At 37.9% G+C, this 12,569-nt stretch overlaps 1 protein-coding gene across 50 annotated transcripts in view; it reads right to left on the reverse strand.

Annotated features, from left to right (window-relative positions):
- Window positions 1-12,569, reverse strand: part of COBLL1 (cordon-bleu WH2 repeat protein like 1) — a 157,147-nt gene that overhangs the window by 16,877 nt on the left and 127,701 nt on the right. For 21 of the 50 annotated variants that reach the window (XM_072751779.1, XM_072751777.1, XM_072751770.1 and 18 more), the window contains 3 exons: window positions 4,498-4,651; window positions 3,987-4,061; window positions 2,709-2,828 (listed from right to left, as the gene is read on the reverse strand). In XM_072751779.1, coding sequence (XP_072607880.1) covers window positions 2,709-2,828; window positions 3,987-4,061; window positions 4,498-4,651 — 349 coding nt within the window. Of the gene's footprint in view, window positions 1-2,708; window positions 2,847-3,986; window positions 4,062-4,497; window positions 4,652-12,569 lie in introns of all 50 variants that reach the window. The other 29 variants (XM_072751797.1, XM_072751796.1, XM_072751790.1 and 26 more) reach the window with 2 other exon arrangements.

The following is a 12,569-nucleotide window of genomic DNA, read 5'->3' on the forward strand; positions in this document are numbered from 1 at the left end:
GCTTACCTTAAAAAAAAAAAAAAAAAAAAAAGCTAGCTTCAAGAGTATTCCTGTTCTTAAAAGTCTCAGGAAAGGCTGGGATTCTTTTTTAAAACTCTAAAAATACAAAAAAACCTTTTAGAGTTGGTTGTCTGACTAGCACAAATTTCCCCAGGCTTCAAAAAATAATAAATCAAGTTTGTTTTGTATTTGTTATATGTATGATGGCCACATTTGAGGACTACAATAAAAAAAGATTGGGTAGGGGCTGTGAACAATGAATAAATTTCACAAATATCATAGCACAACTATTATATTTCAGCTTCGTAAGTTTTTAGATTTTATAAAATTTATTTAAAAGATTTATTTTTTTAGATTTTAAAGATTTTATTTATTTATTCATGAGAGACAGAGAGAGGCAGAAACACAGGCAGAGGGAGAAGCAGACTCCTTGCAGGGAGCCCAATGTGGGACTCGATTCCGGGATCACGCACTGAGCCAAAGGCAGATGCTCAACCGCTGAGCCACCCAGGTGTTCCATCAGCTTCATAAGTTTTAAGGGAAGAATACTTACTTTCAAAGAACACAGCGTTCAAAATCTTTGTGAAGTTTTAGGATTTAACAACTTCCAAAGTATAAGTGTTAAAAATAATACAGAAGTCATCTTTTAAAAGTTTAATTATTGCAATTTTTACCTTTACTTAGCTTTATATGATTTGAATATTTTTAGATGCTTTTATTTTAAGATTTTTTTTTTTTTTTAATTCATAGAGACACACAGAGAGAGAGAGAGGCAGAGACACAGGCAGAGGGAGAAGCAGGCTCCACACAGGGAGCCCGACATGGGACTCGATCCAGGGTCTCCAGGATCACGCCCTAGGCTACAGGCAGCTCTAAATCGCTGCGCCACCAGGGGCTGCCCTATGATTTGAATATTTTTATCTTAAGGTTTTTCAGTTCTTCTAGGGAAAGCAACATTGAAACAAAAAATTAAAATTCAAAAATTCTTTAAAATTCACAAAATGTAATATGTAAAAATGAAATTTATATACAAGCTTTTAGAAGACATGTTTGTAAGTTTTGTAGCATTTTACTTTTAAACAATTAAAGCTTTTAATTTCACTGAGACTTTTGGGATACTTTGTATATTTTTCCTGGATATGATTGAAATCCTTCTCTTTCGTAAAATAAAATCGTATTAAATTATATCTATTCTATCCCCTTCCCCTCATCCCCTCTCCCTAAGCGAGGGTGAGCACTCTCTCTCAAATAAATGAATAAAATCTTTTTTAAAAATGGGGGATGGTGCGTCAGTGGCCCAGTCGGTTGAGTATCCCACTCTTGCTTTCAGCTCAGGTCATGATCTCAGGCTCTTGAAATTGAGCCCCGCTTCAGTGTCTCCACTTAGCATGGAGTCTGCTTTAGATTCTTTCCCTCTTCCTGCCCCTCTCCCTGCTCAAGCTCTCTCTCTTAAACAAAATCTTTTTAAAAAATAACATTTATTTTGGTGAACTATTTCTTTTTATTCATTCAAAAAATGCTCACTCTATTAGACACTATTTTAGTTGCTGCCAGACAGAGCCGTTTTCTCTTTCTTTTTTAACAACTGAGATACAATTCACATTCAGTAAAATTCACTTCTGGAATCCACTTTGGAATACTCCCATTTTCATAGATAAACAGCTGAGTGACTACCACTACAATCAAGATAGGGAATAAGTCCATCAATCTCCAAAACCGCCCCAGGTCCGTTGGTGATCATCCCCTGCCCCTAACCCTGGACTCTACTAACTACTTTCCCCATAGCTTTGCCCTTACAAGAATGAGATCACACAGCATCTAGCCATTAAGACTGGCTCCCCCACTTAACATAATGTGTTTGACATTCACTCATGTCATTGCACGTAGCAGTCATTCCTTTTTATGGTTTTGGTGGTAGTACCCCAAGGTATGGATTAATCATAGTCTACCCATTCCTCAGTTTAGGGACATTGGGTTGTTTCTCATGTTGGGCAATTATGACTAAAAATCCTATAGAAATTTACATGTAAGTTTTTGCATCCACAGAAGTTTTCATTTTTCTTGGAAAATACCTAGGAGCGGGATTGCTGGGTTGTACTGACAATGAATGCTTATGTTTTATTTTTAAAAACTTCTCAAACTATCTTCCAACCTGTCCACACAATTTTGCATTACAATAAGCAGTATGTGATATTAGTTCTAAATAATGACTCACTCTGAGCTAATAAAAAACTGAATAAAATTATTTATGATGAAATACAGTTATTACCTAACTATAAATTTTTGCCATCTGGTAACAAAACAATTCCAATAACATAAAAATCTCAGTCAAAAGCAATACTACAGAAAATAAGCCATGCCTAGATAACAAAAGAGTAGTTCAAGAAAGAAAAAATATAAATATAATCCTTTATATTCATAAAGTTAAACACTGGAAATAATAGAGTTCAAAGAGTTTTGCCCAAAAAAGCAGAGAGCCAAATAGAAGAAAAGCTGAAATCCTCCAAAGCCATGCTTTGCCATATTCATCTATCTGGTTAGGGAAAACATTCCAACTCCAAACCTATAATCGAATTTCAAGTGAAAGGGGGAAACTACTATTTCTTTGAGACATTTTTACACACGGGATGAACAAGTAACCAAATGTTTCCATGGTGATAATCTTAATCTGCATTGAACCACTGGGCAGGAAAGGCCCAGTTACCTACTTGTCAGAGATGCTACAGCTGCCTCGGGTGTTCCTGGGCCCTCGGAGAGAGGGGCTTCATCCAGCAGTTTGGGCACAGTGCACTGCTCGTGACTGGGGAGCCCAGGGCCAAGGGAGGCTTCTGCCAAAGAAGTAAAATCTGTGGAAATGGCACTTAGACAACAGAGTTAAGGCAAGCAGAGAACAAGAAGCATTTTGAAGAAATCAGATTGGTTAGCTCACAATTATCCGTGCGTTAAACAAGAAGAGGTAACTAGGGGAAAAAAGGAAGAGAAAGAGAAATAGATATCAAGCAAAGTTTGAATAGCATTCACACCTTTTTTCTAATACTTTCAAATCATCTCTGTCACTTATATAGTTTGGTATTATTTAACAAAATTCCTTTGTAGGACAAAACAGTATCATTGGTATTATTCTGGGTAGGACTTAAGAAATAAGAAAAACCATGACTAGTTATATTACGGTAATGTTTTTAATCAAAGAGGACAGGAGATTCCTATATAAGACGTCACAGTCTCAAATACCTAAAAATCACCTAGGGATTAAATATTTAGGAGCATTTGGGTGCACCTGAATTTCTCCTGTGTTTATGAATATTAATTAGAAAAATTAGGTAGGTTATATTGAGCTATTTTCATACCTATAAAATCATCCCTATGCTAAAATACTGTCATACTAATATTCTATTTTTGGTTAGACAGTAGACATATTCATTTATGTCCAAGAATTAAGAAACTATCACATTTATTCCTATAATAGCTACTATTAAAAATATAGGGAAACAGTATTAAATTGAATTATTTTATTTTTACAGGCATTTGGAGAATCCAAATGAGACCATATAATAGAAAATGTTTCATGATAATTTTTTACCACTGAATTAGGACACTATGTATGTTGAATTCATGCCTCGGGCAGTTGCATGAAGAACGGGACCTTACACTTTGGTGTAAGTTTTCTAGTGAACACACTAAGGTACATCCCAAACTAAGATGTGTCCTACCTTTTGGGAGGGACATTAAGAAGTGGTAATCTGACGTTGCATACAGAAAAGTCTTAGGTACCATCATGGAACTGAAATTTTGAGTTCTGTCAGTTTCATACTCAACCCAGGGTGGAGATTTTTTTCATTTCACCATATAAAATTTGGGAAATAGAGTCAAAGCATCTGTATCTCTTTCCTACACAGAGTTAAGTTATAACTAGATTCATTCCCTCAACCAACATGAAAACTCTTTTTCAGTAACTACGTGATGTAGTAGGAACAAAGGCGTCCTACCTGGGCTGGCCAGCCCCTCAGGAGAGTTTGCTTCCAAAACACCGTCTGTAGGAACTGTATGTCCTGTCTGCAGGGCTGGAGGACAGAAGCAGCACAACTTAGAAACAAGCCACACTCACGAATGTAGCAATTCCTCAGTAGCTTTATTTTTATAGAATTTGAGAAGAGATAGCCCTAACTTTGTTAGAAGCCATTTCACCATCCAGCTTCAATACAACTAAAATCTCCTTAGGTTCCCCTTCCTCCAGGTAGTCAATCCTGGAGTCAGAGTGTCACAAATGATCTCAAGCTCAATTTTAGGATCAGGGAGCTGTACAATTATTATTTTTTCATTGTGTTGCAGATTTTAAAAAGGTAGTTCAGTGAGAATAATCAGACTATTAATATCACTAAATTTAATTAAAAGCTTAAGTTTGTTTTTTAGTAAAAAGACCTGATTCATAACCTATCTCACTTTCCTGTGTATGTGAAACAGGACACACATAATATCTACTGGGAAAAGTAACATTACCAAGCACACGACTATGTTCAGCACTTTGATGCAGGGGTATTTTGGAGGGTGGGGAAGGTGCTTTTCGCTTTGTCCTTTTCAAAGATGAACTGCTGACAGAGGTACTACTGAGCTGCAGTGAGCCAGTCCTCACTATGCCTGCTCCACAGGGATTCTGGAAAACAAAATGACCAGACACGATCTCTATTTAGAAATTAACAGTGGAACTTCAGGAAGAGACCGACCTTTATATCAACTGCTTCATATACCAATGTGAGACATAAGAGTCATTCATTCAAAACCACTTACGGAGCATCTGCCATGTGCCAGGAGCTGAACTAGGAGATGGATATGTAAAGTAAAATAAATATGGTCCTTCTCAAGAAACTTAGGCTAGGATGGAAGAATGGCATACAAACAACCAATTAAAATGTAGAGGACTCATAAGCATTACAGTCAAAGACTAGCTTTCAAAGAAAATTATGGAGAAAATATTGATGTAAAGTAAGAGGTGAAAATGGAAGAATATCTGTACATTAAAACAGCTGGCTTGATTAATCGTCTTTTTGTACTAATGTATTAGTGACAAACATCTCAAAAATTTCTATGTCTACCCAAGGCAAGGTCATCTGAGGTCACCGACTCTATAGCCGGCTAATGCTCACACTCACAGCATGTGACTGTCAGCAGACCCTAAGACCGTCCTGCCTCAGCTGGCTGCCTGGTGCCTCCTGGCGCCCAGCCATGTCATCTCTTTCTCTTTACAGTTAACCTGCTTAAAGGAGCTGTTCATAGTTTTTTGTCTCCAGTTTCTCATCCCCCACTTGAACCCTTCCAACCACCTATTTCCCAACTTCTGATCCATTAAAACTATTCCTATCAAAGTCATCAATGACGACCACCACACTAAACTAGTGGCTAATTCTTTGAACTCATTTATTTGACCTGTTAGCAGCACTGAACACCCTCTTAAAATTCTTTTTTTCTTACCTCCAGATGACCACATTCCTATTTTGCAGAGATCCCAATGCTCCCTTTTCTTTTAGAGTTGTTTTTCATCTCAGTCCTTGGATATGCTCTCTTTAGTATCTATGTTTACTCTGTTGGTCATCTCTATTCCCTTGGATTTATGTATTATTAATGCTAATTCTAAACTTATGCCTCGATCCTGGACCTCGATCTTCTATTTAATATCTAAGGTGATTAGATGGCATGTCTAAAACTGAGATCCTAATAATCCTTCCTTTCCCCTCTCCCATGAAAAATAATCCTGTTCCCACAGTCTCTCCTGTTTCAGTAAAGAGCAAGTCATTCCCCTCCATTTGTTCAGGCCAGTAACTCTGGATCATCCTCATCTCCTCTCTCTCTCTCATCCTCATCTCCTTTCATTCTCTCTCTCTCTCTCTCTCTCTCTCTCATCTCCTTTCTTTCTCACAGCCCACAGGAAGTCCATCCTGTTGGCTCACCCAGTTTGACTGAATTATCAAGAACCTCCTAACTGGAATCTGCTTCCACACTGCTTCTCTATAGCCCTTTCTCAACACGCCAGCAAAAGGATCCTATTAAAATAGAAGTTTGACTAGGTCACTTTGTTCATAACCCACTAACGGTTTCCCAATGGGCACAAGGCCAAAGTCCTTGTGAGGACTCCTAAGGCAGTTGACCACCTAGCCCCTAGATCTCTCTGACCACCTCCTCCTCTGAGAATGGAGTAGCAGACTCCGCTCCAGCCACACTGGCCTTCATGCTGCTCAAGTGTGCCAGAGTGTTCCCACCTCAGGTGGTTGTACTTCCTGTTCTCATACCTGGAATGCTCTTCTAATAATTATGATGTCTTTCTCATCTTCTTCAGTTAATTTCTCAAATGTCACCTTTTCAATGAGCTCCTCCCCCTATACTTTTCCCTTTCCCCAGCTTGATCTTTATGATCAGCATCTAATAGCTCTAGAACCTACCATGTTATTGGCTTATTCACCTTCTTTACTATCTTCCACTGGAGTTGAACATAAGAGATTTTTTTTTTCTTCCTACTTTTCTCATGGTTGTATCTCCAGAATAATGTCTAGCTCATAGAAGTCTCTCAATAAATAACTGAGTGAATGAAAGAAGGAATGAAATACTGTCTTCTCCTCTTGTGAATAAAAGGCCTTGATAAATGTGGATTAGGAGAAGATGGAAATCTTGAGTCATTCCAATCTTGAGACAATGCAAGTACACCTAACAGAAGGGAACTAGTTCATACAGTGTTTGTAGTCCTAATGTCTTGCTACACACCAAGAAAAATGTAGCAAACTTTACTTTTTGTAATTTCATATGTCTGTCAGAGAAGAAAGAGGGAAAGTTTGAGTTAGTTGTCATCACTGTGAATTGTGTTTGGTACTAAAAAGGAGGGCAGGTCATGTCACAGGGAGAGAGCACAGTCGGGCGCATGATGGCATGCACCTGATGGAACATGTCTCTCACTGAGGATAACTTCTCTTAACAAGGGGACACACAGCGTGGCACCTGGCTGACCTGACTGGTAGTCAAACCACTAAATATCCTTCATCCCAAAGGAGGAATAGCTGCAGCCACCAACCTCCTCTCCTCTCAATACTATAGAGCTTTCAGACCTAATCCAGTAAGGAAAGAGTAAAACTCATCATCTAAACCCAGACTGATTCAGTCACCAAAGCCAATTCTGATTAAATATAAGGGATATTCCTCACCCCTGCCCCCCTCTGGAGTGGATGTGGGGACAGATCCCTCATTGCAGTTTGGACATTTGAAACAATCAGGAGTACCTTTGGCAATGAAGGACTGGGAAAGAAATCTACTATATTAAGCAGCTGGATGAGAAGTATTTAAATATTTTGAGTAGAATGTAAAGTTTTTTTCTTATTGATTAATGATATATCTCTGGGTTTGAAAACTTTAATTTGGGGATCCCTGGGTGGCGCAGCGGTTTGGCGCCTGCCTTTGGCCCAGGGCGCGATCCTGGAGACCCGGGATCGAATCCCACATCCGGCTCCCGGTGCATGGAGCCTGCTTCTCCCTCTGCCTGTGTCTCTGCCTCTCTCTCTATCTCTCTGTGACTATCATAAAAATAATATGTGACTATCATAAATAAATAAAAATTTAAAAAAAAGAGAAAAAAAAAGAAAACTTTAATTTGCTATCTTATAAAATTAGCAAATTTAGGAGTTTTTAGGAAAAAGGAAAAAGGCTGAAAATTCTAAAAAAAATGTGACACTTCACTTTTCAAAATAATGATGTAAAAATCAAAAGCAATAGAATAGGTCATTTTATTTCTCAGGTGATTTTACTCTGTAAAGCCCTATTAAAGCATGCCTCCTCCCTCTCACAGACCTAGTTTACCAGTAAGAGCACAGGAAGTGATCAATAAGTCATTGCTGAATGCACAAATTTGGGCAGCATTTGATTTTCCTCCTATTTCCATGCTGAAAACATGTTTCCCATGCTTAGACTGACTGCTTCCATGAGGTCTAGACCTGTGTTCCCCTGTAGGCCAGATTCCCAATCAGTCATTTGTTGGTCTTTTCTATTACCTGATAAAAGCAGTCATGACTTGAATTAGTCATGAATTTCTCATATGACAATATCTGTTTAGGAGTTAGAGCTCTTAAATTTTGGTCATAATAAAATATACAGTAAAGACATTAGAAGGGAGGACTTTGCATATAAGGACTTACAAGTTTACACGAACCTAACCATAACTCAAAGACAAAATAAAAATAGACGCACATGTTTCATTTACATCCCTACAGGTCTTAAAACAAGCTAACTTCTTTTTTCAGGAGGATTCATAATTTGTATGAATAAAGAATTTAAAATTTGTCAAAATATACAGATTTTAGTTTTACTAAAAATTTTCAATAGTATTTATGAAGACAGTTGTGGGAAAAGAAGGGTAAAGGCGTGAACATTTTGAAGGAACACATATTTTGTAACTTTATCCTCTAGTACTTAACTCTCTTTACCCTGTCTTGTAGGTGTAACATGAAAGTAAACGGACATACATTATTAGAGCTGCATTTGAATCCAAGAGACTGAGAAGGAAGACATTAAAGAAAACACCAAGATTGTCACGGAGTGGTAACAGGAAGATGTATATGACTTGTCATAACTGGATTCCATGCTATAATTATGGTTAAGACTTATTAAGTTTATGACAAAAATGTAATTTTAACAATTTACATAGGATGGTCCAAGAGCAGAAGTTTTCAAAGAATAAGAATGGTGAGAGTTTAGATAATCAGCAACAGATTAATGATGGAAATATAAGTTTTATTCTGAGGTACAATATTACTGTTAGTGTTCAAGGAAATAGCTTAATATATATTTGTCTTTTAAGACAGAGACAAGTGTTTTTGTTGTTGTTGTTAGAGAGAGAGAGAGAGAGAGAGAGAGCGCATGTGGGTGAGAGGGAGAGAGTCTTAAACAGGCTCCACCCCCAGCACAGAGCCCCACACAGGGCTAGATCTCATAATCTTTGGATCATGACCTGAGCCAAAATCAAGAATCAGACACGTAAATGACTGAGCCACCCAGGTGCCCCTGCTTTCTTTTTTAAAGACTTTTAGAAAATAATTCCAATCAACTAAGAAGGAAAGGTAAGGTAAGGTAATAAAAATCAAATTTGGAGTTATTTTGTGTTAAATAACACTATTAAGACCATAGTAGAGGAACCCCCAAGCCTTGAGAAAGGGATGTTCTATATCTACTGCAAACATCCTTTTCTTGGGTAAAAGCCCAGAGGAAAAGCAGCAGCATTTAAGTTAGAAGATCTAGGTGTTCCTAAATAGACTGCACCAAGAAATGTGGTGTGTATGAGGAATGTGGGTGGAATATACTTAGCTAGCACACAAGAATAGAGAGACTCCTAACTCAAGAATGACTACTTCTAGAAAGCAGACTCACTAAACCACCACAGCTGCTTAAGTAAACACATCATGCGTTCCCATATAAAAAGCTAGGAAAACAAAAGCAAAAATGAACTACTGGGACTTCATGAAGATAAAAAGCTTCTGCACAGCAGAGGAAACAATCAACAAAACTAAAAGGTAACCTACAGAGTGGGAGAAGACATTTACAAATGATGTAGCTGATAAAGGGCTAGAATCCAAAACCAATAAAGAGCTTATCAAACTCAACACCCCAAAAAAACAATCTAGTCAATAAATGGGCAGAAGACAGGAATAGACATTTTTCCAAAGACATACAGATGACCAACAGACACATGAAAAGATGCTCCACATCACTCATCATCAGGGAAATACAAGACTATAATGAGATATCACCTCACACCTGTCAGAATGCCTAAAACCAACAACACAGGAAACAACAGATGTTGGTGAGGATGTACAGAAAGGGGAGTCATCTTACACTGTTGATGGGAATGCAAACCGGTGCAGCCACTCTTGAAAACAGTATGGAGGTTCCTCAGAAAATTAAAAATAGAGCCACCCTGCAACCCTGCAATTGAACTACTAGGTATTCACCCAAAGAATATAAAAATACCACATTAAAGGGGGACATGCACCCTGATGTCTATAGCAGTGTTATCAACAAATTATGGAAAGAACCAAAGTGTCCACTGACTGCTGAATGGATAAATAAGATGTGCTGTGTGTGTGTGTGTGTATAATAGAGTATTAGCGTAAAAAAGAATGAAATCTGCCATTTGCAAGGATGTGGATGAAGCTAAAGAGCATTATGCAAAGTGAAATAGGTCCAGTCAGAGAAAGACAAATATCATATGATTTCACTCATATATATAATTTCAGAAACAAAATAGGTGAACATGGGGGAAAGAAAAAAAAAAGAGAGAGGCATATAAAAGAGACTTAAAAAAATACTGTCTTTGTTTAAGAGAAAGAATATGATGGGGGGGTGGGTTGGGTAGGGGCAGAGGGAGAGGGAGTAGTAGGTTCCCCGCTGAGCAGTGAGCCCAACATTGGGCTCAATTCCAGGACCCCAGGATCATGACCTGAGCTGAAGGCAGACGTTTAACCAACTGAGCCACCCAGGTGCCCCAAAAGTGACTCTTAACTATAGAGAACAGTGTTGCTGGAGGGGAGGTGGGTGGGGGATGAGCTCAATGGGTGACAGGGATTAAGGAGGGTACTTGTGTTGAGCACTGAGTGTTATCTAAGTGATGAATCACTAAATTCTACTTCTGAAACTAATATCACATTATATATTAACTGGAATTTAAATAAAAGCTTGACACATTAAAAATAAATAAAATGCCAAAAGAAAAAAAAAAAAAAAAGAAGGAAGGCCCTCAAGTGTCCAACCACACTGCGTCCTCAAGCCCTAGTCCTGTGTCCTTCAAGAGTATGTGCCTCATAGTCTCTTCACCATTCCACCCTTGCATTAGTCAGGCTGGAGCTATCCGGTATTTTTGAATGTGAGTTGGTGTCTAACTGGAGAGAGGCTTCTAGAGGGTTTACAAGTTGGAAGGAGGCCTAGTGTAATGCTTACCAAATGAGCTTTGGAGACAATGTCAGGGCTTGAGCCCGGGAACACGGCCATCTAGTGTCTCTGCAACCTTCAGCCTCCTCATCTATAAAGTGGGAAAAGTAACAGTCCCTCCACCTCAGAAGGGGCTGGATGCTTATGTGAAATGACATGTGTGAAAACTCAGCTCAGTGCTCTGTATACAGTATCTGTTCCATAAATACTAGCTAATGTCACATGCAGCTCATCTAGTGTAAAGTATGGGAAAGCGATCTGTAAATAAAATAAGCAAATGATAGTTCTAATGTAGAGTTAGAGTGAAAAGAATGGATAAAAGGGGGTAGTTATTCTACGGCTGTACTTCATCTGCAATTAATAGTGGTGGTAAGAGTCCTAGTAGAGTCCATCTCCATTATAATCAGCCTTAATATCCCAACAGTGCCCAGCATTCAGGAACTGGGACTTAGTCCACCGCAGAAGCCAAATTCATCATAATTCATTATGTGTAAAAATTCCACCTTGAAGTCACCTCGGGCACCTCCATCTTACTTTAAAGGAATTTAATAAAACCGCAATACTTAATACTTGCTTCAATCTTGGTGATGGGTATATGACTGTGTATAATATGTAAATCTGAATATTTCTTAACTTTAATGTAAAGAATTAAAGTTGAAAAATTGTTTAGAACCGTCTTTAGCTTTTGGCACTGAGATATGTTTCATCTGGCCAAATCATGACTGAAAAATTTTTAAAGAGGTTGAGATTAAACCATATTTAAATCCAAAGGGTTTACAAAACAAGAACACAGAGGTTTTTTACTTACTAGGGGAAAACACTTTGGTTAATGATTAGAGATGTTCAATTATTTACTTTAGAGTCACTCAGTCTGCCTGCTATTAGGAAAAACTGCACCCCTAACAGGAATGCACATCACTGAATTTTACAGTCTGTGAAAAGGAAAAAGCTGCACAGAGAAAGAGAACACTCTAGGGAAAGTGGCAAGTCAAGCTGAAAACCATGCCAGATACTTAATCCCTCAGAATTCACACCCAGATCAGGATTTACTGGTTCAAAATGGAACTAAATTTAGCTGAAGAAAATAGAATTGAATGGCATTCAGTAGATTTACTGAGTACTAGCTCTGTACAAGTTATTAGATCACTTATTAATCACAGTGGAATTATAAGATGTGGGTCATTGAAATCAATATATTCTGTATAAGAGAGTCAAAGCAAAAAATGCAAACAGAAAAATTAGAAAAAAAACTTGAATCAAAGGAAATACAGTAGCCCAACTTCAAGGACATTTAAATGTTTCTGTTAGAAGCTTTGGGTTTTTCTGTTTATAATTTCCACATGTGGGGAGGGATGGGTTAGAGAGGAGAAAACCTAAGCTACCCCACTGAAATGGTCTTTAAACTCATACTTTTTTTCCTTCTTCTGAAATGACAGATTCACATTATCCTTCTCCAAACTGAATATTCTCTATAAATACTATGACGTACTATTCACTTCCTATGAATTGTATCCCAATGCCTTTTACATAACTAGCTAAAGGTCAAGCTCGAACTCTTAACTCTTGATGGAAGAAGTCTAAGATAATTTTACAACTTACACAACAGATCAGTTTTA

This window comes from Vulpes vulpes, chromosome 3 (assembly GCF_048418805.1).
Source record: "Vulpes vulpes isolate BD-2025 chromosome 3, VulVul3, whole genome shotgun sequence".
Classification (NCBI taxonomy): domain Eukaryota; kingdom Metazoa; phylum Chordata; class Mammalia; order Carnivora; family Canidae; genus Vulpes; species Vulpes vulpes.